The following is a 24,838-nucleotide window of genomic DNA, read 5'->3' as shown; positions in this document are numbered from 1 at the left end:
CAGCTCTGGGAGGCTATTCTGACATGTTCAATGGATGCAAGAGGTGGGAAGCTGCTATCAAATAAGGAGTCCTATGTGAGGCTATGTTCAGACGAGCAGATCCACAGCCTATTTTAAACTGTGGATCCGCCGCTGAAGGACCGCTACATGGTGCCTTTAGATGTGCCTGCTCAGAGCGGCAATACACTACTACGAGCAGACACACTGCAGTGATGTGCGGAAGTACGTCTAAAAAACTGAATAAAGATAAATTGCACACATGTGAGCAATGCACAAATGGAACATGCATTGTAATGTGAATAAAAGAATTTAAATGTATTGCCTCCTTTCTTTTAATTAATAAAAATATGTTGCTAAGGATCATAAATACAAAAGTGTGAAAGAGTTCTCCCAGTTGTCAGTTTGTTCCATTTTGTCAGCCTCCCTAGTTGGTCTGTTTAGTTCAATTGAATCAGTATGTATACATAGCCATACTGTAGATTAATATTTACCTGTACATACATATATATTGTTGTTTTTAAAGTGCTGAGCATTAAACACGCTGGTATTATGGTATAGGACATTCCCATTTATTTTACCCAATCTGCATTGTAGTGTTGTGTTGTAGAATTATATATAAAGCAGAAGGTTAAAGTTCACATCCAGCAGATCTTGGTGTGTCAGGCAATCCCAGACCTCACAAACTGACATCACAAGTTCACAGAACTTGCTCCCCTTCCTACATACTCTGTATTGTTCGTCTGCACGCCAACCCTAACAATGCAGGCCAACACAGTAAAACATCAGTGGGCTCCGGGTCAGCGCTATTGTAGGCAGTTTTCTCAGTCTACCATCTATTCAATACAACATTCAACTCTGACACTCCACAGCTTGAATGCTCTGTAGTAAATGATGGAGGATGGTGACAATGTGAAAGCCTTTTCTTATTTCTTCTTTATAATAGATAATTGTTATTATTCAACTAGAGAAAAAAAACAGACATGGTCGTACATCCACAACATGCATCTTGATCGAATGCTTCTCAGCAACATTTATTAAACTAACAGGTCGTTAGTGTACTTTATGATCATTAAGTGCAAGCCCACTGTGCAAGCCCACTAGCCATGTCATGGCCACCTGTAAGTAGTGGGTCCCTAACATCCCTAGCATAAAATGGCGCAGCACTGAGTGGCGACCACCACCGCTGTGCGACCATGTCTGTTTTTTTCTCTAGTTGAATTCACATTGTGTTTTCTATCCCCCTCTTTTTTTTATTTCACTTGGTCAACACTCTGTACCTCCCCCTCAGCCCAGACCTGTATAAATTAGCAGGAAGCTGCATTAGGGCCCTATTCTTTTCTGGCAGCCTCCCAGTCTGGCTGGGAGCACATGGTTAATAAGCTTTTTACATCTGTTCACACTGGTGCTGTGTGGCGTCCATTGCTGCCCCGGCGCCGTGTCTGTGCGGGCCCAGGGACTGGTTTGAGTGGCATTGGGGCTGCTCTGCCAGTGGGTCGTTCCCCCTGTGGACACTGGTGTTGGGGCGGTGGTGGTCGCCACTCAGTGCTGTGCCATTCAATGCCAGGGATGTTAGGGACCCGCTACTTACAGGTCGCCGTGACATGGCAAGCACTTCATGATAATAAAGTATACTAATGACCTGTTAGTTTTATAAATGTTGCTGAGAAGCATTAGATAGATGTTGTGGATTAGGTGCACGGTGTGGATGTGTGACCATGACATTTTTTTGGGAAGTTTCGTCATTGCATAGTAATGGGCTGCATAGACCTACTGGTCTTTTTTGTGTGGGGGGCGTTAACATAGCTGAAATTGTTTGAGGCTAGGTTCCCACACTGGTTTTTTTCTAGTATTTTTTTTTTTTTTTTAAACTGCCACTGCAATTTTGGAGCCAAAGTCAGAAGTGGATCCAAGAGGAGAAAGTCCTTCTTTTATAGTTTCCATTCCTTTTGAATACACTTCTGACTTTGGCTCAAAAACTGCAGTGGCAGTTTTCAAAAAAATGCCAGAAAAAAAACCTGTGTGGAAACCTAGTCTGACTGTAAGATTTTGGGGGGAAGGGTGTTCATGGGTCCTTTAATATGTAGAAGTATTGGTTTTGGTAGTGATATTTAGTATTTAAATGTCTCTTTGGGGAGGAGGGTGGTTGTTCTAAGTTTTGCTTTTAGGAATCATAGAACAATAGTGCAGTATAATCATGAGAACAGTTTAATGGTTACTTTTCCATTTAGTGTGAATGTATGAAAAAAAATTAACACTTGTCACTGTTGGTACAAGAAAAGGATACCCTGTAATCACTTGATTTTTTGAGGACCCATCTAAAAGGGCTACCAGCTAACCATGCAGAAGCTGCTGCAGTACTGCCAGGAAGTAACCTGTGAACCGCCAACAATTGGCAAGTCAATGGTAATTTCCTCTTCTGGTTCTGATTATTGTTAAACTTGATTTGCCATAACCAGAAGAGGCCCGTTCTCTTAAGTATTAATATTTTCCCACATATTTCAGTTATGACTGCTGATCCATAACACAGATGTTATATGGATATACTATATAGAACTGTATTATGGGGACATTTGATTCATTAACTTCTGTGGGGAGAATACAGCCTTCATGCAGCATCAGACAGAGCAAAGTGTGCATTGAAAAACCATAAAAAATAGTATTGAATAATGAAACCCTTCCATACCCCCTCCCCTCCTCCCAATTGGCTTTCTGTGCTATATGCTGGGAAAGATATAAGCTAAAACATTCCATTATATATTTCATCATTCATGTATTTCGCTCAACATGTATTTCTTGCCATTTTTATTTGTGTGTAAGGTAGTACAGGAGGTAAATTCTGTCTGTAATTTTAGTTTGGATATTTTCTCTTCATTTCCCAGTTTACCAGTAAAGTCAATCATGTATGCCCAGTGGTATAACCTTCTTAAGTCAGAGTGGGCCTTATTCAAGGGGAGGCAATCTGTGATATTGCAAAATAATGGGGGCTGTAATTACCAACATCTGGACAGCCTACAGCTGACCTGAGTTATTCAGATATGTATTACTGCTTTAAATACACTGCGACGAGCTACATTTCTTTATCTGTATACATATACAATACTTAGATATAATGAATCATGAAAAGATAATAGAGTTTTGTCATAGACCTCCCATTTGCTTGAAGCAAATGACACCCCCCTCTTCATGTGCATGAGAACTAGTCACGCAAAGTCTTCATCAGTAACACTCTTAATCACAGCACATCCCCCAGTGTATCATTAACCTTAAACCTGAAGATCAGTCACTCTTGGCAGCTAGTAGTGTAAGGAGACTGAGTGAGAGAAGACACTACACACTAGTCATTGTTTGCCATGTCATCGTAGACATCCACCTAAGGGCTAAATTTTTAACCAAGCAAGAATCGGATTACAAGACAGAAGCACATAAACTTAGATAGAATCAGCACCAGACATGACTTTTTTCCTTTCAAATTTAAGACTTCATTTAAAAACTTTAATCTTGTTTAAGTTAGACGGAAATCTTACCCTACCTATCAAATTCCCAGAAATACAGTATTTCACATGAAATATTTAGGGAACTACGCACCTATTCGGTTTATTATGACCATTCCATCCATATATCAATATTTATTTTTGGTGGGGTATTGTTCTTCCCTAAGAACTTCCCCCAGAAGAGACTTCTGATCATCTTGTTTATGGATTTTTCTGTCTTCATGTCAGAAACACAAAGGTCTATAGGTAACATGAAGATCAAACATGCTCTACTATACTCTAAACTGTTTCATAACTGTTTATAAAAAAAAGTAGCACAAACGTTAGGAAGGAATAAGGAATTCAATGTATTTACAAAGTAAAAGGATAGTATATAGTAGCAAGCCAAAATATCCAGTGGGAAGTTATCTAATGTCAATAAGCAGCTTTATTCATAGAGGTAGATGGTTTTGTTAGCTGGCCATATAGATAATATAAAAAAAAGTCAATGTCAATTTCATTGAAATAAGACGATTATCTAATGTATGTGAGGGTGACCAGACTGGAATAATAATATATTTTATGTAGAAGAAAAGAATCCCAGCGCAGCACTCACCCTTTCCAGTGATTTATTTCAGATCCATCTTTCGAGCTCTTTCTCCTGTCCTCCCCACAAACCTCACTGTACTTGGATCATCACATGGAATGTTTATGGATCTGAAATAAATCACTGGAAAGGGTGAGTGCTGCGCTGTGATTCTTTTCTTCTACATTGTCGCATCTTTGTCTAAGTGCCACTGCACCGCCCAAGTGTACAGTACAGTTACCCCCCATAACAAAGACTATTGCAAGACCCGGTGCCGAGCACTTTCTCCTCTGTATATACATAATATATTTTATGTCATGTCTTTGCAGGATGAACTAGCTGCTTACTGAGGGATCAGTTTACATGCTACTCAGTAAGAAAACACAAGAGCCCATTTTGAGTATTAGACTTCACTTCAGACTGCTCAGTACTGCTCTATAATGGCCTCCATGCAGCTGCTGCTTCTTCAGATGTGTATAGAGACATAAAAGAACAGGTTCTCCTCTTTTTTGTGTGTGTGTGCAGTGCCAATAGCGCACGCCCAGGTGTGGCACAGGTCACCAAAATGTAAATCCGGCACCGGCGCTCGTTAGTTACACTTTCCCCAGATCCCCAGACGAGAGAGTGCTGCTTTTAGCTGTATGCGCTACTCACGCGCATACAACTGAAAGCCCATCATCTTACACTGAGAGGAGACATCACCTTCGCCCGTGCAGTGCAGATACCGATGATGTCACTTATCGGCACCTGCACTGTGAAGTCAGGGAGACACGGACAGCCTGTGGAGAAGATTGCTGCGTGGGATATGGTGAGGTAAGCATAAGGTTTTTTTTTTCTTTCTCTTTAATTTGCAATTGTAGAGGTGGGAAGGGCATAGAGCGGGGCAGGGGGGAGGTGTTTCGGGGCAGCTACCTAACTATACATAACACTGTATACTGCCTACCGGGCTACTTTTACTTAACCCTTAATACGACCTACCTGGCTACCTATACCTTACCCTGAATACTACCTACCTGGCTACCTATACCTAACACTGAATACTACCTACCTGGCTACCTATACCGAACCCTGAATACTACCTACCTGGCTACCTTTACGTAACCCTGAATACTATCTACCTGCCTACCCATACCAACCCTGAATACTACCTACCTGGCTACCTTTACATAACCCTGAATACTACCTACCTGCCTACCTATACCAACCCTGAATACTACCTACCTGGCTACCTTTTCTTAACCCTGAATACAACCTACCTGGCTAGCTATGACTAACCCTCAACCCCTTAAGGACAATTTTTTATTTTTGCACTTTTGTTTTTCCTCCTTCCCTTCTAAAAATCATAACGATTTCAATTTTCCATGGGGACTTGTTTTTCGCGCCACTGATTGTACTTTGTAATGACATAACTCATTTTACCACAAAATCTATGGTGAAACAAAAACAACATTATGTGTGGGACAAAATTGAAAAAAATAAATAAATAACGTTTTGTAATTTTTGGGAGCTTCCGTTTCTACACAGTGCACTTTTTTTTAAGTGTACAGCTGTGTAGTATAATTAACATTATATTTTAATAGTTCAGACATTCAGGCATGTGGCAACACCACACGCTTGTTTATTTTTGTTTAAATTATTTTATTTTAAAAATAGGAAATGGGGGGTGATTCAAACTTTTATTAGGGAAGGGGATAATTCACATTTATTAACTTTTAATATTTTTTTTTTACACCTTTTTTTTTTTTTTTTTTTCTCCCCATAGGAGACTATTACATGCAATCATTGTATGGCATACACTGTTCAATGGTATGCCATTGCATAGCATTGACCAATGTAATAGGTGCTCCATTGCTCCAGCCTGCCATGGCTGACTGGAGCCTTGGAACACCGATCAGACAGCGAGGAGGCAGGTAAGGGCCATCAGCACGATCAGCCCACTGAGCTAGCCGGGATTAGTTTTCTCTTGTTTTAGACACCGCGATCACTTTGGACACAGCATCTAAAGGGTTACTGCCAAACATCAGCCCGATCGGCGATATCCGGCATCAGCCGCAGGTCCTGGACCCACTATCAGCAACCAGGACCCACCAGGTATGAAGCATGCTCAGCTCCTGCGCGCGCTTCTTACAGCGGGACCCAGCAATGGATGTAAATATATGTCCATTGTCGTTAAGGGGTTATACTACCTACCTGGCTACCTATACCAAACCCACAATACTAACTACACCTAACATAAAATACTACCTATACCTAACTAACAATACTACCTTCTTTGCTTCCTATACCTAATCAACAATACTTCTTACCTGGCTACCTATACTTATCCAGCAATACTACCAACCTGCCTACTTATAACTAACCAACATTACTACCTACCTCGCTACCTATACCTAACTAACAATACTACCTACCTGCCTACCTATACTTAACTAACATTCCTATCTAGCTGGCTACCTTTACCTAACTAACAATACTACCTACCAGGCTACCTAATCAACATTGCTACCTACGTATCTACCTATTTTTTTTACCTATCTACTAACATACCAAGCTACCCACCTACCTATCTACATAGCAACTTACCTACAAAGGGAATAGTGTAGAAGACAACACTGGATCTGTTCACTGTGCAGGCAACCATCCAGAGAGCCACTCCAGAGATTTACAATGCAAACAGTTCCATGGTCGCAGCACCAAGAACGGAGGCTGTGGATAAATTCAAAGCTGCAGATTAAATGGTTCCCCAAAGTACACTTTGGGGAAATGATAAATCTACAGCTTTTAATTTAAACAGAATCTCCGTTTTTGGTGTTGCGACTGTGGAACTGTTTCTATAGCTAATTACATCGCTACCTACCTACTTTCCTACTCAGCTACATATCTTTTTACCCACCTAGCTAGCTACCTACCTGGCTTTCTACTTAGCAACATATTTACATAAAACGGGGGGGATCAATCTTCCTATCTAAGGATGCATTTACCTTCCTGCCTATATACCTGCCTTGGGAGGGGAATACCTAATAAGGAAACTAACTGCTCTGGGACACACCTACCTGCCTACTGTGTGTGTGGGGAATATGCCTACATAATTGTTAAAATCTGTGCTCCGGCCGCACACGCTGGCCATGAGCGCATGGCCCCGTATCCTTCTGCTGCCAGCGGGGCTGGGATTCACATTGCGGTATGCGCCCGCATGTGAATCCCAGCCCGTCACTCACCCCCTGCTCCTCCTGCCTCCTCCTCTGGCTCTCTGCTCCGACGCTCGTGTCCCCGTCCCCTAGGGTGCACATGCACCGGAGCTCTGAGATTTAAAGGGCCAGTGTGCCCATTAATTAAGTAACACCTGTGGCTCAGTAATTAAATTCCTCCACCTCCTACACTTCCCTGCTGGATCTTTGTTACCCTAGTGCCTGAGAGAAAGTGTTTCTGAGTATTGCCTTGCCGCATATCGTACCCTTTGCTCTTTGACCTGACCTTGCTCCTTTGCCACCTGCCTACTGACCACCTGCTACATTCCTGACTACGCTACTGTGCCGCCCGCCCTGACCTTCTGCTATCCTGACCACGAGTTGTCGTATTCTACCTGCGCCTCGAATTTCCTCAGCCGCCTGTGTGGTCGAGCCATGCCAGGGGTAGCGACCTGGGTGCAGTCTGCCGCAGCAAGTCCATCCCGCTTTGCAGCGGGCTCTAGTGAAAATGAGCGCCACCTTAGACGCCGGTTCTTGGTACTGTCTATGTCGTCAGCCACACAGGTCCAGCGGATCCACTACCACCAGTGTTCCAGTCTACTGAAACGTGAGTGTTACAATAATGGGGTACCTACAATTCTACCCACTTCTACTGTGCAGGACACCAAGGGGGGGCATTATAAAAGTTTGGGGGCCTATAGATGGGGAGATCATTTTGAGGAGGGGAGGGCACTGGAAAATATGGATTCTAAGTTGTTTGTCCTGCAGATGTTGGAGAGATGTTGGAGAGATTTTTGGCTAAAAAAAAGTTGTCATGACAATTTCAGCCATATAGAGAAGAAAAGAAAGAGGAGGCCGCCAATCAGAAAAGATGTTAATTGTGAGTTGCTTAATTTAACTTTATGGTATGGGGACGGGGGTATGATGTTGATGCTTGTGTGTGTGGGGGGTGCGCTGATACCGTAGCTTGCCATGGGCGCAAGGGGCACCAGGTATGCCACTGCCCAGGCATCACAAAATCTGGCATAAGAAGGATCACTCTCTCGAACCGGAGCGGGACATCAGAGGCAGGCACCGCTGGAACGCTGGAGGTAAGTAAAAGTTTGTTTTTTATATACTGTGCTATGCCCAAAGGTCCCTCCCGCTGGATAAACCCTTTAAGTGACAGTGTTTGGTGGATAAATGTCTATGGTGGTAAACCCCCTTAAGACATAGGGAACACATACAGTGGGGCAAAAAAGTATTTAGTCAGCCACCAATTGTGCAAGTTCTCCAACTTAAAAAGATGAGAGAGGCCTATAATTTTCGTCATAGGTATACCTCAACTATGAGAGACATAATGAGAAATAAAATCCATAAAATCACATTGTCTGATTTTTAAAGTATTTCTTTGCAAATTATGGTGGAAAATAAGTATTTCGGTCACCTACGAACTTGCAAGATTTCTGGCTCTCACAGACCTGTCACTTCTTTAAGAGTCTCCTCTGCCCCCACTCGTTACCTGTATTAATGGCACCTGTTTGAACTTAACAGTATAAAAAACACAACCTCAAACAGTCACACTCAAAACTCCACTATGGCCAGGACCAAAGAGCTGTCAAAGGACACCAGAAACAAAATTGTAGGCCTGCACCAGGCTGGAAAGACTGAATCAGCAATAGGCAAGCAGCTTGGTGTGAAGAGATCAACTGTGGGAGCAATTATTAGAAAATGGAAGACATACAAAACCACTTATAATCTCCCTCGATCTGGGGCTCCACGCAAGATCTTACCCCATGATGTCCAAATGATTACAAGAATGCTGAGCAAAAATCCCAAAACCACACTGGGGGAACTAGTGAATGACCTTCAGAGAGCTGGGATCAAAGTAACAAAGGCTACCATCAGTAACACACTATGCCGCCAGGGACTCAAATCATGCAGTGCCAGACGTGTCCCCCTGCTAAAGCCAGTACATGTCCGGGCCACTCTGAAGTTTGCTAGAGAGCATTTGGATGATCTAGAAGAGTATTGGGAGAATGTCATATGGTCAGATGAAACCAAAGTAGAACTTTTTGTAAAAACTCAACTTGTCGTGTATGGAGTAGAAAGAAATGTGAGATTATGAATTTTTTCTGACTAAATACTTTTTTGCCCCATTGTACACATTATTCAAACAGTGTGAGCCGAAAGAAGCGCTCTTGCATGAAATAGACATTGCTTGTTTGTGAACCTGTTCGTCTCTATGTCCCAGACAAAGAAAAAATAAAGGGTGATGCAATGGAGTAGTGAGTTCCGCTGGCTCTAGTCACCCAAGTTCCGATGGTGCAGTGGAGTGGTGTTGCTCTGTTGAGGGCAGAAGAAGCCCCATTATGCCCCTTCTCCATATTTTTTTTTTTTAATTGGATGTCTTCTTAACATACCCTTCCTGTCACAGTCATAATCCATTTATTACAATAAGCATAAAGTCACATCCTTACCCAGTCGTGCATCTGTATGGATGTTCTTAAAGGGTACCTCCATTTTTTTTCTGGTTATTGCTCTCCTGATTTCACAGGAACTGTACTTAATATTTTAGACTGTTTATTGAAGGAAACTATTCTGCAGAGTTAGTATGTTACAGTGCTCAGGGACACTAATTATTGAGTTGTTCTGGTGAAACTATGGCTCCTTGTAGATTTCATGTAACTGCCAAATGCAGAAGGAAATTTAGAACAGAAACAGTAAATACAATCAAACTTAAAATGAAAAACAACTGCTGGAACACAGACCCTTCTAGCATTCAGCAAATGTATGCCTTCATTCATTGTCTTACAAAAACTAAAAATGTGAACTCCTTCAATCCTGTGGGTCAATTGCTCTGCTGAAAAGTTGTTGGTTTTGGCCAGCAGCCAAGAAGCCCACACATCGGTAAGCCACACACTTATGAAAACATGGCTTTATATAATATTACAGAAGAAGTGAGGAGCCTGGATTATCTATAACATACAGATACATTGTTAAACTGGCAACAATAACAAAAACACACGCCTGAATAAAAGATAAACTTCAGCGTGGACATAATTATTATTCATAGAAGGAGGCCAGAGTCAATTGTTGGCTGCATCAGATCACATTGTAAGCTTCATGTCTTGTAAAGAGGTGATATTTTACCTCGATGAGTCTAGCTGATAGCTTCAATGATTATATAAATGAATAAACTCACATTGTTATATATTGGATATAGTTGGCTGCCAGATAATTACATTATCTTAAATGGATAGCCACCACATGTTTCTCACTAGATATAATGGACTGCGGCAGATACATTATAGCCATATGCCTGTTAACATACTGAAACAAATCCATTCCACAGGAATAAAAATATTAAATCAAGTAGTTATAATAGGCTCCTTTCTAAACAAGATTTGAACAACAAGAAAAAAATGTGGTTTCAAATGGCAGGAAATGCTCAATCCCAAATGCAGTTGTGCCTTTATACTGGGGGAGCAGATCCTGCGCTTGTGTTCCGTTGCTAGGGGCAATCCCCATCACAAAATGCATACAATGGGTGTAATTCACCTGTGGCTCATTGATAAATTCCTCCACCCTCCTCACTTCCCTGCCAGATCGTTGTTGCCTTGTGCCTGAGAGAAAGCATTCCTGAGAGTTGCCTTACCATGTATCTGATTCTTTGCTCTGTGACTTGACCTTGCTCCTCTGCCATCTTTCTACTGACCTCCTGCTATGTCCTGACTATGCTACTTTGCCACCTGCCTTGACCTTCTGCTATACTGACTACGAGCTGCCTTATCCCTCCTGTGCCTCGCCCCCCTCGGCTTATACTCGAGTGAATTCTCCGCCTGTCAATCGCTTCATCAGTGGTCTTCAACCTGCAGACCTCCAGATGTTGCAAAACTACAACTCCCAGCATGCCCGGACAGCTGGGTTTTGTAGTTTTGAAACCTCTGGAGGTCCACAGGTTGAAGACCACTGCGGCCTTCATCATCATCCAGCTGCGCATGAACATCCCTGTGCGTTGTCATCCAGGCAACGTCACTAGTCCGGGGCCGGGCACGGAGAAGAGGCCCCCCCCCCGGTGAAAATGGACAGCCCGCAATGACTAATCCTCCCCACCGGACGGTCCCTGCAGCATAGATGGCCCGGACCAGCTCACCCTAACTTCCCGCCGAGGGTAGGTGAGTACAAAACAAAAAGGGGGGGGCTGGATGATGACGAAGGCCACAGTGGTCTTCAACCTGCGCACCTCCAAAGGTTTCAAAACTACAACACCCAGCATGCTCGGACAGCCGATGGCTGTCCGGGCATGCTGGGAGTTGTAGTTTTGCAACATCTGTAGGTCCGCAGGTTGAAGACCACTGATGAAGGGATTGACAGGCGGTGATGATGAAGGTGGGGGTGATGACGAAGGCCGCAGCGGTCTTCAACCTCCGGACCTCCAAAGGTTTCAAAACTACAACACCCAGCATGCCCGGACAGAGGATGGCTGTCCGGGCATGCTGGGAGTTGTAGTTTTGCAGCATCTGGAGGTCCGCAGGTTGAAGACCACTGATGAAGGGATTGACAGGTGGTGATGATGAAGGGGGGGGATGATGACAGGGGTCTGGATGATGACATGGGGGGGATGATGTATTTCCCACCCTAGGCTTATTGTCACGATGCCGGCTGGCAGGTAGTGGACCCTCTGTGCCAGAGAGGGATTGGCGTGGACCGTGCTAGTGGACCGGTTCTAAGCCACTACTGGTTTTCACCAGAGCCCGCCGCAAAGCGGGATGGTCTTGCTGCGGCGGTAGTGACCAGGTCATATCCACTAGCAACGGCTCACCTCTCTGGCTGCTGAAGATAGGCGCGGTACAAGGGAGTAGGCAGAAGCAAGGTCGGACGTAGCAGAAGGTCGGGGCAGGCAGCAAGGATCGTAGTCAGGGGCAACGGCAGAAGGTCTGGAAACACAGGCAAGGAACACACAAGGAACGCTTTCACTGGCACTAAGGCAACAAGATCCGGCAAGGGAGTGCAAGGGAAGTGAGGTAATATAGGGAAGTGCACAGGTGAAAACCCTAATAGGAACCACTGCGCCAATCAGCGGCGCAGTGGCCCTTTAAATCGCAGAGACCCGGCGCGCGCGCGCCCTAGGGAGCGGGGCCGCGCGCGCCGGGACAGAACAGACGGGGAGCGAGTCAGGTAGGGAAGCCGGGGTGCGCATCGCGAGCGGGCGCTACCCGCATCGCGAATCGCATCCCGGCTGGCAGCAGGATCGCAGCGCCCCGGGTCAGAGGACGTGACCGGAGCGCTGCAGCGGAGGGAGTGAAGCGAGCGCTCCGGGGAGGAGCGGGGACCCGGAGCGCTCGGCGTAACAGTACCCCCCCCCCTTGGGTCTCCCCCTCTTCTTGGAGCCTGAGAACCTGAGGAGCAGACTTTTGTCAAGGATGTTGTCCTCAGGTTCCCAGGATCTCTCTTCAGGACCACAACCCTCCCAGTCTACTAAAAAAAAATTTTTCCCTCTGACCTTTTTGGCAGCCAAAATTTCCTTGACCGAGAAGACGTCCGAGGAGCCGGAAACAGGAGTGGGAGGAACAGATTTGGGAGAAAAACGGTTGAGGATGAGTGGTTTGAGAAGAGAGACGTGAAAGGCATTAGGGATACGAAGAGAAGGAGGAAGAAGAAGTTTATAAGAGACAGGATTAATTTGACACAAAATTTTGAAAGGACCAAGATAGCGTGGTCCCAACTTGTAGCTAGGGACACGGAAGCGGACATATTTAGCGGAGAGCCATACCTTGTCTCCAGGGGAAAAAACGGGGGGAGCTCTTCTTTTCTTATCCGCGAACCTCTTCATGCGTGAAGAAGCCTGTAAGAGAGAATTTTGGGTCTCTCTCCATATAATGGAAAGGTCACGAGAAATTTCATCCACAGCGGGCAGACCAGAGGGCAAGGGGGTAGGGAGGGGGGGAAGAGGGTGACGGCCGTACACCACGAAAAATGGGGATTTGGAGGAAGATTCAGAGACCCTGAAGTTATACGAGAATTCGGCCCATGGAAGGAGATCTGCCCAGTCATCCTGGCGGGAGGAAACAAAATGTCGCAAATAATCACCCAGGATCTGGTTAATTCTTTCTACTTGTCCATTGGACTGGGGATGATATGCAGAGGAAAAATTTAATTTAATCTTGAGTTGTTTACAGAGAGCCCTCCAGAATTTAGACACGAATTGGACCCCTCTATCCGAGACAATCTGCGTAGGCAACCCGTGAAGACGAAAAATGTGTACAAAAAATTGTTTAGCCAACTGAGGCGCAGAAGGAAGACCAGGAAGAGGGATGAAATGTGCCATTTTGGAGAATCGATCAACGACCACCCAAATAACGGTGTTGCCACGGGAAGGGGGTAAATCAGTAATAAAATCCATACCAATCAGAGACCAAGGCTGTTCGGGGACAGGCAGAGGATGAAGAAAACCAGCGGGCTTCTGGCGAGGAGTCTTATCCCGGGCACAGATAGTGCAGGCTCGCACAAAGTCCCCAACATCCGTCTCCAGAGTCGGCCACCAATAGAAGCGGGAGATGAGTTGCACAGATTTCTTGATGCCCGCATGACCTGCGAGATGGGAGGAGTGACCCCATTTGAGGATTCCGAGGCGTTGGCGTGGAGAAACAAAGGTCTTTCCTGGAGGAGTCTGCCTGATGGAGGCAGGAGAAGTGGAGATCAGGCAGTCAGGTGGAATGATGTGTTGCGGAGGGAGATCAACTTCTGAGGCATCCGAGGAACGAGAGAGAGCATCGGCCCTAATGTTCTTATCGGCAGGACGAAAGTGAATCTCAAAATTAAATCGGGCAAAGAACAGAGACCACCGGGCCTGGCGAGGATTCAGCCGTTGGGCCGACTGGAGGTAGGAGAGGTTCTTGTGGTCGGTGTAGATAATAACAGGAAATCTTGATCCCTCCAGCAGATGCCTCCATTCCTCAAGTGCTAATTTAATGGCTAGAAGCTCTCGATCCCCGATGGAGTAGTTCCTCTCCGCTGGAGAGAAGGTCCTAGAAAAAAAACCACAAGTGACAGCATGCCCGGAAGGATTTTTTTGTAGAAGAACAGCTCCAGCTCCTACTGAGGAGGCATCAACCTCCAATAGGAAGGGTTTGGAAGGGTCAGGTCTGGAGAGCACGGGAGCCGAAGAAAAGGCAGACTTGAGTCGTTTAAAGGAGTCTTCTGCTTGAGGAGGCCAGGACTTGGGATCAGCATTTTTTTTGGTTAAAGCCACGATAGGAGCCACAATGGTAGAAAAATGTGGAATAAATTGCCTGTAATAATTGGCGAACCCCAAAAAGCGTTGGATAGCACGGAGTCCGGAGGGGCGTGGCCAATTTAAGACGGCAGAGAGTTTGTCTGGATCCATCTGTAGTCCCTGGCCAGAGACCAAATATCCTAGAAAAGGAAGAGATTGGCATTCAAACAGACATTTCTCAATTTTGGCATAGAGTTGGTTGTCACGAAGTCTCTGAAGAACCATACGGACATGCTGGCGGTGTTCTTCTAGATTGGCAGAAAAAATTAGGATATCGTCCAGATATACCACAACACAGGAGTATAACAGATCACGAAAAATTTCATTGACAAAGTCTTGGAAGACGGCAGGGGCATTGCACAGTCCAAAGGGCATGACCAGATACTCAAAGTGTCCATCTCTGGTGTTAAATGCCGTTTTCCACTCGTCCCCCTCTCTGATGCGGATGAGGTTATAGGCGCCTCTTAAGTCCAATTTAGTGAAGATGTGGGCACCTTGGAGGCGATCAAAGAGTTCAGAGATGAGGGGTAAGGGGTAGCGGTTCTTAACCGTGATTTTATTAAGACCGCGGTAGTCAATGCAAGGACGTAGGGAGCCATCTTTTTTGGACACAAAGAAAAATCCGGCTCCGGCAGGAGAGGAAGATTTACGGATAAAGCCCTTTTTTAGATTCTCCTGGACGTATTCGGACATGGCAAGAGTCTCTGGGGCAGAGAGAGGATAAATTCTGCCCCGGGGTGGAGTAGTACCCGGGAGGAGGTCGATAGGGCAATCATAAGGCCTGTGAGGAGGTAGAGTCTCAGCTTGTTTTTTGCAGAAAACATCCGCGAAGTCCATATAGGCCTTAGGGAGACCGGTTACTGGAGGAACCACAGAGTTACGGCAAGGGTTACTGGGAACCGGTTTTAGACAGTTCTTGGAACAAGAGGACCCCCAACTCTTGATCTCCCCAGTGGACCAATCCAGGGTTGGGGAATGAAGTTGAAGCCAGGGAAGTCCAAGGAGAATCTCCGAGGTGCAATTGGGGAGGACCAAAAGTTCAATCCTCTCATGATGAGATCCGATGCTCATAAGAAGGGGCTCCGTGCGGAAACGTATGGTACAGTCCAATCTTTCATTATTTACACAATTGATGTAGAGGGGTCTGGCGAGACTGGTCACTGGGATGTTGAACCTGTTGACGAGAGAGGCCAAAATAAAATTTCCTGCAGATCCAGAGTCCAAGAAGGCCACTGTAGAGAAGGAGAAGGCAGAGGCAGACATCCGCACAGGCACAGTAAGACGTGGAGAAGCAGAGTAGACATCAAGGACTGTCTCACCTTTGTGCGGAGTCAGCGTACGTCTTTCCAGGCGGGGAGGACGGATAGGACAATCCCTCAGGAAGTGTTCGGTACTAGCACAGTACAGGCAGAGGTTCTCCATACGGCGTCGTGTCCTCTCTTGAGGTGTCAGGCGAGACCGGTCGACCTGCATAGCCTCCACGGCGGGAGGCACAGGAACAGATTGCAGGGGACCAGAGGAGAGAGGAGCCGAGGAGACGAAACGCCTCGTGCGAACAGAGTCCATATCTTGGCGGAGTTCCTGACGCCTTTCAGAAAAACGCATGTCAATGCGAGTGGCTAGGTGAATAAGTTCATGTAGATTAGCAGGAATTTCTCGTGCGGCCAGAACATCTTTAATGTTGCTGGATAGGCCTTTTTTGAAGGTCGCGCAGAGGGCCTCATTATTCCAGGACAATTCTGAAGCAAGTGTACGGAATTGTACGGCATACTCGCCAACGGAAGAATTACCCTGGACCAGGTTCAACAGGGCAGTCTCAGCAGAAGAGGCTCGGGCAGGTTCCTCAAAGACACTTCGGATTTCCGAGAAGAAGGAGTGTACAGAGGCAGTGACGGGGTCATTGCGGTCCCAGAGCGGTGTGGCCCATGACAGGGCTTTTCCGGACAGAAGACTGACTACGAAAGCCACCTTAGACCTTTCAGTGGGAAACAGGTCCGACATCATCTCCAGATGCAGGGAACATTGGGAAAGAAAGCCACGGCAAAACTTAGAGTCCCCATCAAATTTATCCGGCAAGGATAAGCGTATCCCAGGAGCGGCCACTCGCTGCGGAGGAGGTGCAGGAGCTGGCGGAGGAGATGACTGCTGAAGCTGTGGTAGCAACTGTTGTAGCATAACGGTCAGTTGAGACAGCTGTTGGCCTTGTTGCGCTATCTGTTGTGACTGCTGGGCGACCACCGTGGTGAGGTCAGCGACAACTGGCAGAGGAACTTCAGCGGGATCCATGGCCGGATCTACTGTCACGATGCCGGCTGGCAGGTAGTGGACCCTCTGTGCCAGAGAGGGATTGGCGTGGACCGTGCTAGTGGACCGGTTCTAAGCCACTACTGGTTTTCACCAGAGCCCGCCGCAAAGCGGGATGGTCTTGCTGCGGCGGTAGTGACCAGGTCGTATCCACTAGCAACGGCTCACCTCTCTGGCTGCTGAAGATAGGCGCGGTACAAGGGAGTAGGCAGAAGCAAGGTCGGACGTAGCAGAAGGTCGGGGCAGGCAGCAAGGATCGTAGTCAGGGGCAACGGCAGAAGGTCTGGAAACACAGGCAAGGAACACACAAGGAACGCTTTCACTGGCACTAAGGCAACAAGATCCGGCAAGGGAGTGCAAGGGAAGTGAGGTAATATAGGGAAGTGCACAGGTGAAAACCCTAATAGGAACCACTGCGCCAATCAGCGGCGCAGTGGCCCTTTAAATCGCAGAGACCCGGCGCGCGCGCGCCCTAGGGAGCGGGGCCGCGCGCGCCGGGACAGAACAGACGGGGAGCGAGTCAGGTAGGGAAGCCGGGGTGCGCATCGCGAGCGGGCGCTACCCGCATCGCGAATCGCATCCCGGCTGGCAGCAGGATCGCAGCGCCCCGGGTCAGAGGACGTGACCGGAGCGCTGCAGCGGAGGGAGTGAAGCGAGCGCTCCGGGGAGGAGCGGGGACCCGGAGCGCTCGGCGTAACACTTATAGTCGAGTCAATAACTTTTCCTGTTTTTTTGGGGGTAACATTAGGGGCCTCAGCTTATATTCGGGTCGGCTTATACTCGAGTATATACAGTATTATCCTTTCTAAACAATATACATTCACTGGCCAATTTATTAGGTACTTTTTATTATATATTATGTTTTACTATGCCCTATTAGAGCACATGGATATCATAAAGGGGGACATTTGCTTGTTACCCCTTTTGTTAGACAGGCAAAAGAGTAGGGCTTGCATTTATTCAGCTTCCCTTAAGAGAGATTGTTTTAATTTTTCACAGTTCTGTATCTTGCAAGGCTTTAATAAGACAGCACTGTTCTCTGTTCTTGAACGCCTTGAATATCATGGTAAAGTCTGCCTTGGGAAATATTTGTGTGCTGCTTGCAAATGAGTCCGTACTGCAATGATAAGGTCCTTGCGTGTCAAGCAGTGAGTTGTGTCACTGCTCCTATCACATTGCATGCTGCAGTGTCATTTTAAAACGTGCGTGTGTATGTGTGTGTTCTGAGGATAATAGTATTCTTGTCAACAGGATATTATTTAATCTTATTGCTCTAAACTGTATCCACCCTAGTCTTTTGATTTACTGCTTCTTTTACATTGTATTTGTAAGGTTACCTACCTTCTTAACCCTTTCACTAGTGTTCGTATTATTAGCCTTGTCCAGCCTTGTCTATCAAATAACAAAGACACTGTTTGTATGTTATACAAGAAATATCAGATGTGCACAAGTTACATTAGGGTACGTTCACACATGCTTATATTTGGTGCAGATCTGCTGCAGATTTGCTGCTGCAGATGTTGCTGCCTATTGACTTCAATGGGTAGCAAAATCTGCTACAGAAAATCCACAGTAGATCTGCAGCAGAAAATATGCAGATGTGAACGTACCTTAAATATGTCTATATAAAATCTGGAGCACAAAGCACAACATAAATATTACATGTTGATAAAGGGTCACTGGTTCATTCTTTGTGCAAAGAGTGCACAAAATGCATAGCCATCTATGAGACGGCACATTCCTAGGAATGGGCTAGCGCCGCAGCGCCGCTTGTAACTAACTAATAGTTTATCTACACAGGGTGCCTCCAGCTGTTTCAATACTACAACTCCCAGCATGCCCTGACAGCCAATAGATTTCAGGGCAAGTTGGGAGTTGTAGTGGTGAAACAGCTGGAGGCACCCTGTGCAGATGAACTAAGGGCAGACGTCCCCCCCAGCAGGCATCAGTGACGTGGTGCCTGCTGGGGAAGTCTGCCTGGTAGTGAGCACACTGCCTGGCAGACAAAAGGCATTTTTAATATAGTAAAAATGAAAATTAAAAGCAGGGAGGGGGTAAGGGATAGATTGGCAATAGGCAGGGACAGAAAAAAAAATAGGATGGTGGGAGCTACCCTTTAAGAAGTGATCTGATTGGTTGCAAAGGGCCTTTTCTCAATACAGGTTTTGATAAATCTGCCCCCATCCTCCCCATTTAAAGGCCCCAAACTGTTATAATGCCCCCCTTGGTGACCCACACAGTAAAGGTGAGAAGGTTACTAGGTCACCTATTAAGTAGGTATGTCTCCCACAGTAGGCAAGTAGGTACATCCCACTGTAGTTCAATTTTTAGGTAGCCCCCCCCCCCCCCCCCATAGGCAGGTATGGTCTAAGGCAGTGATTCCCAACCGCGGTGCCGCGGCACACGTGTGTGCCGTTCGCCACTGGCAGTGGTGCCGCGGGATTTTGCTGTGATTTTTTATTTTATTTTTTTAAATATCCCGCCCCGGCCTGCGCGCTTATGACTGGCGGCGCAGGGGGGAAGGGAAGCCTGCGTGCGCACTGCGCACACAGCGTCCCCCTCCCCACTGCGTGCACTGCGTCCCCTGTGTCCCCCTCCCCACTGCGTCCCCTGCGTCCCCCTCCCTCTTCTACCTTGCGGTGCAGTGGGCCGAAAATGGGTCCCTGGGGCGGAACTATCTTCACCTGCGCCGGACTCCCGTGCCTGCCGTGGACCTGCAAAGCTGCGCGGAACGGCTTGCTTAAGGTACTGTACCCTTTCCACCCCTCTGTTACCCCTTCTCAACCCTGTCCAACCCCCCCCCCCCCCGCCATCACCCGGGTCCACCGTATACCCCCCCCCCCCCCCGTCACCCATGTTCACCCCCCCCCCTGTCACCCATGTCCACCCCCCCTGTCACCCATGTCCACCCCCCCTGTCACCCATGTCCACACCCCCCTGTCACCCAGTCCGCCCCCCCTCCTGTCACCCATGTTCACCCTCCTGTCATCCCTTTCACTCCCGTTCACCCCCTCCTGTCACCCATGTTCACCCCCTCCTGTCACCCATGTTCACCCCCTCCTGTCACCCAGTCCGCCCCCCCTCCTGTCACCCAGTCCGCCCCCCCTCCTGTCACCCAGTCCGCCCCCCCTCCTGTCACCCAGTCCGCCCCCCCTCCTGTCACCCAGTCCGCCCCCCCGTCACCCATGTCCACCCCCCCTGTCACCCATGTCCATCCCCCCCCCTGTCACCCATGTCCACCCCCCCTGTCACCCATGTCCACCCCCCCTGTCACCCATGTCCACCCCCCCCCCTGTCACCTATGTCCACCCCCCCTGTCACCCATGTCCACCCCCCCTGTCACCCATGTCCACACCCCCCCTGTCACCCATGTCCACACCCCCCTGTCACCCAGTCCGCCCCCCCCTCCTGTCACCCATGTTCACCCTCCTGTCATACCTTTCACTCCCGTTCACCCCCTCCTGTCACCCATGTTCACCTCCTCCTGTCACCCATGTTCACCCCTCCTGTCACCCAGTCCGCCCCCCCTCCTGTCACCCATGTCCACCCCCCCCCGTCACCCATGTCCACCCCCCCCTGTCACCCATGTCCACCCCCCCCTGTCACCCATGTCCACCCCCCCTGTCACCCATGTCCACCCCCCCTATCACCCAGTCCGCCCCCCCCTCCTGTCACCCATGTTCACCCTCCTGTCATCCCTTTCACTCCCGTTCACCCCCTCCTGTCACCCATGTTCACCCCCTCCTGTCACCCATGTTCACCCTCCTGTCATCCCTTTCACTCCTATCCATCCACCCTCCTGTCACCCATGTCACCCATGTTCACCCTCATCCACCCTCCTGTCACCCATGTTCACCCCCTCCTGTCATCCCTTTCACTCCTGTCCCCCCCCTGTCCACCCTCCTGTCACCCATGTTCACCCTCATCCACCCTCCTGTCACCCCTGTCCACCACCCTCCTGTCACCCCTGTCCACCACCCTCCTGTCACCCCTGTCCACCACCCTCCTGTCACCCCTGTCCACCACCCTCCTGTCACCCCTGTCCACCACCCTCCTGTCATCCCTTTCACTCCCGTTCACCCCCCATCACCCATGTCCACCCCCGTCCACCCTCCTGTCATCCCTGTCACCCCCGTCCACCCTTCTGTAATCCCTCTGTCATCCATGTTCACCCTCCTGTCGACCCATGTCCACTCCTCTGCACCCCTGTCCACTCTTCTACACCCCTGTCACCCATGTACGCTCCTCTATACCCCTCTGTCCACTCCTCTAAACCCCTCTGTACACTCCTCTACACCCCTTTGTCACCCATGTACGCTCCTCTACACCCCTCTGTCTGCTCCTCTACACCCCTGTCACCCATGTACTCTCCTCTACACCCCTCTCTCCACTCCTCTACACCCCTCTGTACACTCCTCTACACCCCTGTCACCCATGTACGCTCCTCTACACCCCTCTCTCCACTCCTCTACACCCCTGTCACTCATGTACGCTCCTCTGCACCCCTCTGTCTGCTCCTCTACACCTCTCTGTCCACTCCTCTACACCCCTGTCACCCATGTATGCTCCTCTACACCCCTCTGTACACTCCTCTACACCCCTGTCACCCATGTACGCTCCTCTGCACCCCTCTGTCTGCTCCTCTACACCTCTCTGTCCACTCCTCTACACCCCTCTGTACACTCCTCTACACCCCTTTGTCACCCATGTACGCTCCTCTACACCCCTCTGTCTGCTCCTCTACACCCCTGTCACCCATGTACTCTCCTCTACACCCCTCTCTCCACTCCTCTACACCCCTCTGTACACTCCTCTACACCCCTGTCACCCATGTACGCTCCTCTACACCCCTCTCTCCACTCCTCTACACCCCTGTCACTCATGTACGCTCCTCTGCACCCCTCTGTCTGCTCCTCTACACCTCTCTGTCCACTCCTCTACACCCCTGTCACCCATGTATGCTCCTCTACACCCCTCTGTACACTCCTCTACACCCCTGTCACCCATGTACGCTCCTCTGCACCCCTCTGTCTGCTCCTCTACACCTCTCTGTCCACTCCTCTACACCCCTGTCACCCATGTATGCTCCTCTACACCCCTCTGTACACTCCTCTACACCCCTGTCACCCATGTACGCTCCTCTGCACCCCTCTGTCTGCTCCTCTACACCTCTCTGTCCACTCCTCTACACCCCTGTCACCCATGTACGCTCCTCTACACCCCTCTCTCCACTCCTGTACACTCCTCTACACCCCTGTCACCCATGTACGCTCCTCTACACCCCTCTGTACACTCCTCTACACCCCTGTCACCCATGTACGCTCCTCTACACCTCTCTGTCCACTCCTCTACACCCCTCTGTCCACTCCTCTACACCCCTGTCACCCATGTCTGCTTCTCTACACCCCTGTCACCCATGTACACTCCTCTACACCCCTCTGTACACTCCTCTACACCTCTGTCACCCATGTACTCTCCTCTACACCCCTCTGTCCACTCCTCTACACCCCTGTCACCCATGTCTGCTTCTCTACACCCCTGTCACCCATGTACGCTCCTCTGCACCCCTCTGTCTGCTCCTCTACACCCCTCTGTCCACTCCTCTACACCCCTGTCACCCATGTACGCTCCTCTACACCCCTCTCTCCACTCCTCTACACCCCTCTGTACTCTCCTCTACACCCCTGTCACCCATGTACGCTCCTCTACACCCCTCTCTCCACTCCTCTACACCCCTCTGTCCACTCCTCTACACCCCTGTCACCCATGTACGCTCCTCTACACCCCTCTGTCCACTCCTCTACACCCCTCTGTCCACTCCTCTACACCCCTGTCACCCATGTACGCTCCTCTACACCCCTCTGTTCACTCCTCTACACCCCTGTCACCCATGTACGCTCCTGTACACCCCTCTGTACGCTCCTCTAAACCCCTTTGTCACCCATGTCCACCCCTCTACATCCCTCTGTCACCCATGTACACTCTTCTACACCCCTTCTACACCCCCCAAAGTTCGGCGCCTAATAGATTTGTTTTGCAGGTTTAACGGTGAAGAATTGTGTGTGGAAGAAATCGTGATGATGGCCCGGAACAGATGGAGAAGAGAAGACAACATTGCAAATTAGAGAAGACGTCATTGGTGAGTTGCTGTATAAAGCAGCACTTTAAACTACATACCCACTGATAAATATAGTGCATTGCATTTTTTACCATTTCCCCCGCTTTTTTATTTTTTTATTTTTTTTTTTGCTCGTCAACCTCTGTAGCGGTGCCCCGCAGAATTATTTTTTTTCGAGGTGTGCCCCGACCCGAAAAAGGTTGGGAAACACTGGTCTAAGGTACATAGGTAAATAAATCCTTAGATTGATAGATCGATCCTGCCCCCCCCCCCTCAAAGTCAGTAAGTATGTCAGTAGGTAGTCAGGAAGGCAGTTAGCAAGGTAGGTAGGCAGCCAGCTAGGTTGGTAGCTTGGTAGGTCATTAGGTAAATGGCTAGGTAAGTATGTAGCTAGGTAGTCAGGTACGTAGCATTGTAGGTCATCAGGAAGGGAGGCAGGTCACTAGGTATGTAGCTAGGTAGCCAGGTTGATCCATAGGTAGGTTGCTTGGTAGGTATTCAGCCCCCTTCTCCCTGTAGGTAAGTATGTTACTAGGTAGGAACCCTCCTCCCAGTAGACAGATATGCCCCCCATTTGTACCTGGATAAAGAAAAAAATAATTCTTACCTCATGTCCCGCACATTACAGCCAAGATACAATATATTAGCAAAAGATGGCGGCGCTCTTATCCCAAAGTATAGGAAATGAGGTGTGTGTTACTCACCCGGTATGAGTGGGGGTCACACTGGATGTGTATTCCCCCACCAACACCCTGGGTCCTCTTCAAACGTAAAATTTATCTCCCAGTCTCTGACACAAGGACATCCCTTTCAGGAGTGCACAAGGTATTCCGGAAAACCTATATGGAATCCGTAGCAATATAAAAACAAATGTAGAAAAAAAACAGCGCTCAGAGTAGGAGAAATGACAATGTTATTTTATAGTGTTATAGGAAGCAGAGAAGTAGCTCACTTACTTCACATGGGGGGAGTGTAAGACCAAGTCTCACATACTATCCCCCCTCCAGGAAGGCACATAGATAATACTGCATGTACCGGTAATTCCTCTTCCGGGGAGGACCCCCCGGGCCACGCAATCCCAGCCGGACCACATGATCAAACGCCACATGATTCCAGTATTGGGAGTACGTCACCCAAGGCCCCCCCCCCCCCCCCGTAAGCCGGCACCGTCATTATAGACTTCCGACCACGTGACCGTTCAGGCCACATGATCGGACAACGGTATGCGTAAGCGCGGCACCCGCACGGCCCATTGTGGAACGCACAAGGGTATCACGCACGCGCACACTGCTTGGAAGGCGCTATGCGTTCCACAATGGAGCGCACCGCCATAATTATCTCAGAGGTGGGCTTCCATGCGATGTCGGTGCGTCCCAGCCAAGCCACATCCATTCTCCGCCACAGTGCAGATGCTGATAAGTGACATCATCATGCCTGCACTGCATCACACAAGTTCAACACTTCCTGCGGCTTACACTGACAGTGGCACTCCCTCTGATGTGGCTTGAATTCCCAATAACAAGTGAGTGCCTGCACTACTCCCCACAACACCCCACTCACGCCTTACGTTAAGGGGAACCTTCTGAGGCAACAATTTAGCCACTTTATGGCAGAAGTTGGCTCCTTTAAACAGTGGGTACTTGGCAAATGCGCACTTTGCCCATTAGATAAGTCTTCCCTGGTCACGGTGTGAACTGCAGCATATATTCCCAAAAAAAACATTAGAGGGGGAGATTTATCAAAACCTGTGTAGAGGAAAAGTTGCTGAGTTGCCTATAGCAACCAATCAGATCACTTCTTTCAATTCTGAAAAGGCCTCTGAAAAATGAAAGAAGCAATCTAATTGGTTGCTATGGGCAACTCAGCAACTTTTTCTCTGGACAGGTTTTGGTAAATCTCCCCCTAGAGTGTTTT

The 24,838-nt window shown here is 48.3% G+C and overlaps 1 protein-coding gene and 1 long non-coding RNA gene across 3 annotated transcripts in view; one reads left to right on the top strand and one right to left on the bottom strand.

The window, feature by feature from the left end:
• Positions 1-9,709: 9,709 nt before the first annotated feature.
• Positions 9,710-24,624, bottom strand: LOC130368672 (uncharacterized). Its single transcript, XR_008892531.1, has 4 exons — positions 24,492-24,624; positions 23,629-23,763; positions 18,148-18,198; positions 9,710-9,911 (listed from the first exon to the last, which is right to left on the bottom strand). It is a non-coding gene; the product is annotated as an uncharacterized LOC130368672 (long non-coding RNA).
• LOC130368668 (cytochrome P450 1A1) overlaps positions 24,378-24,838 on the top strand; it is a 29,907-nt gene continuing 29,446 nt past the window's right edge. For both annotated transcript variants that reach the window (XM_056572679.1, XM_056572677.1), the window contains exon 1: positions 24,378-24,446. In XM_056572679.1, the coding sequence (XP_056428654.1) occupies positions 24,422-24,446 (25 nt within the window). In that variant the 5' untranslated portion in view covers positions 24,378-24,421. The remainder of the gene's footprint in view (positions 24,447-24,838) is intronic.

The sequence above is a fragment of the Hyla sarda genome, chromosome 4 (genome assembly GCF_029499605.1).
Source record: "Hyla sarda isolate aHylSar1 chromosome 4, aHylSar1.hap1, whole genome shotgun sequence".
Classification (NCBI taxonomy): Eukaryota; Metazoa; Chordata; class Amphibia; order Anura; family Hylidae; genus Hyla; species Hyla sarda.
This window is presented reverse-complemented; position numbering and strand designations above follow the sequence as displayed.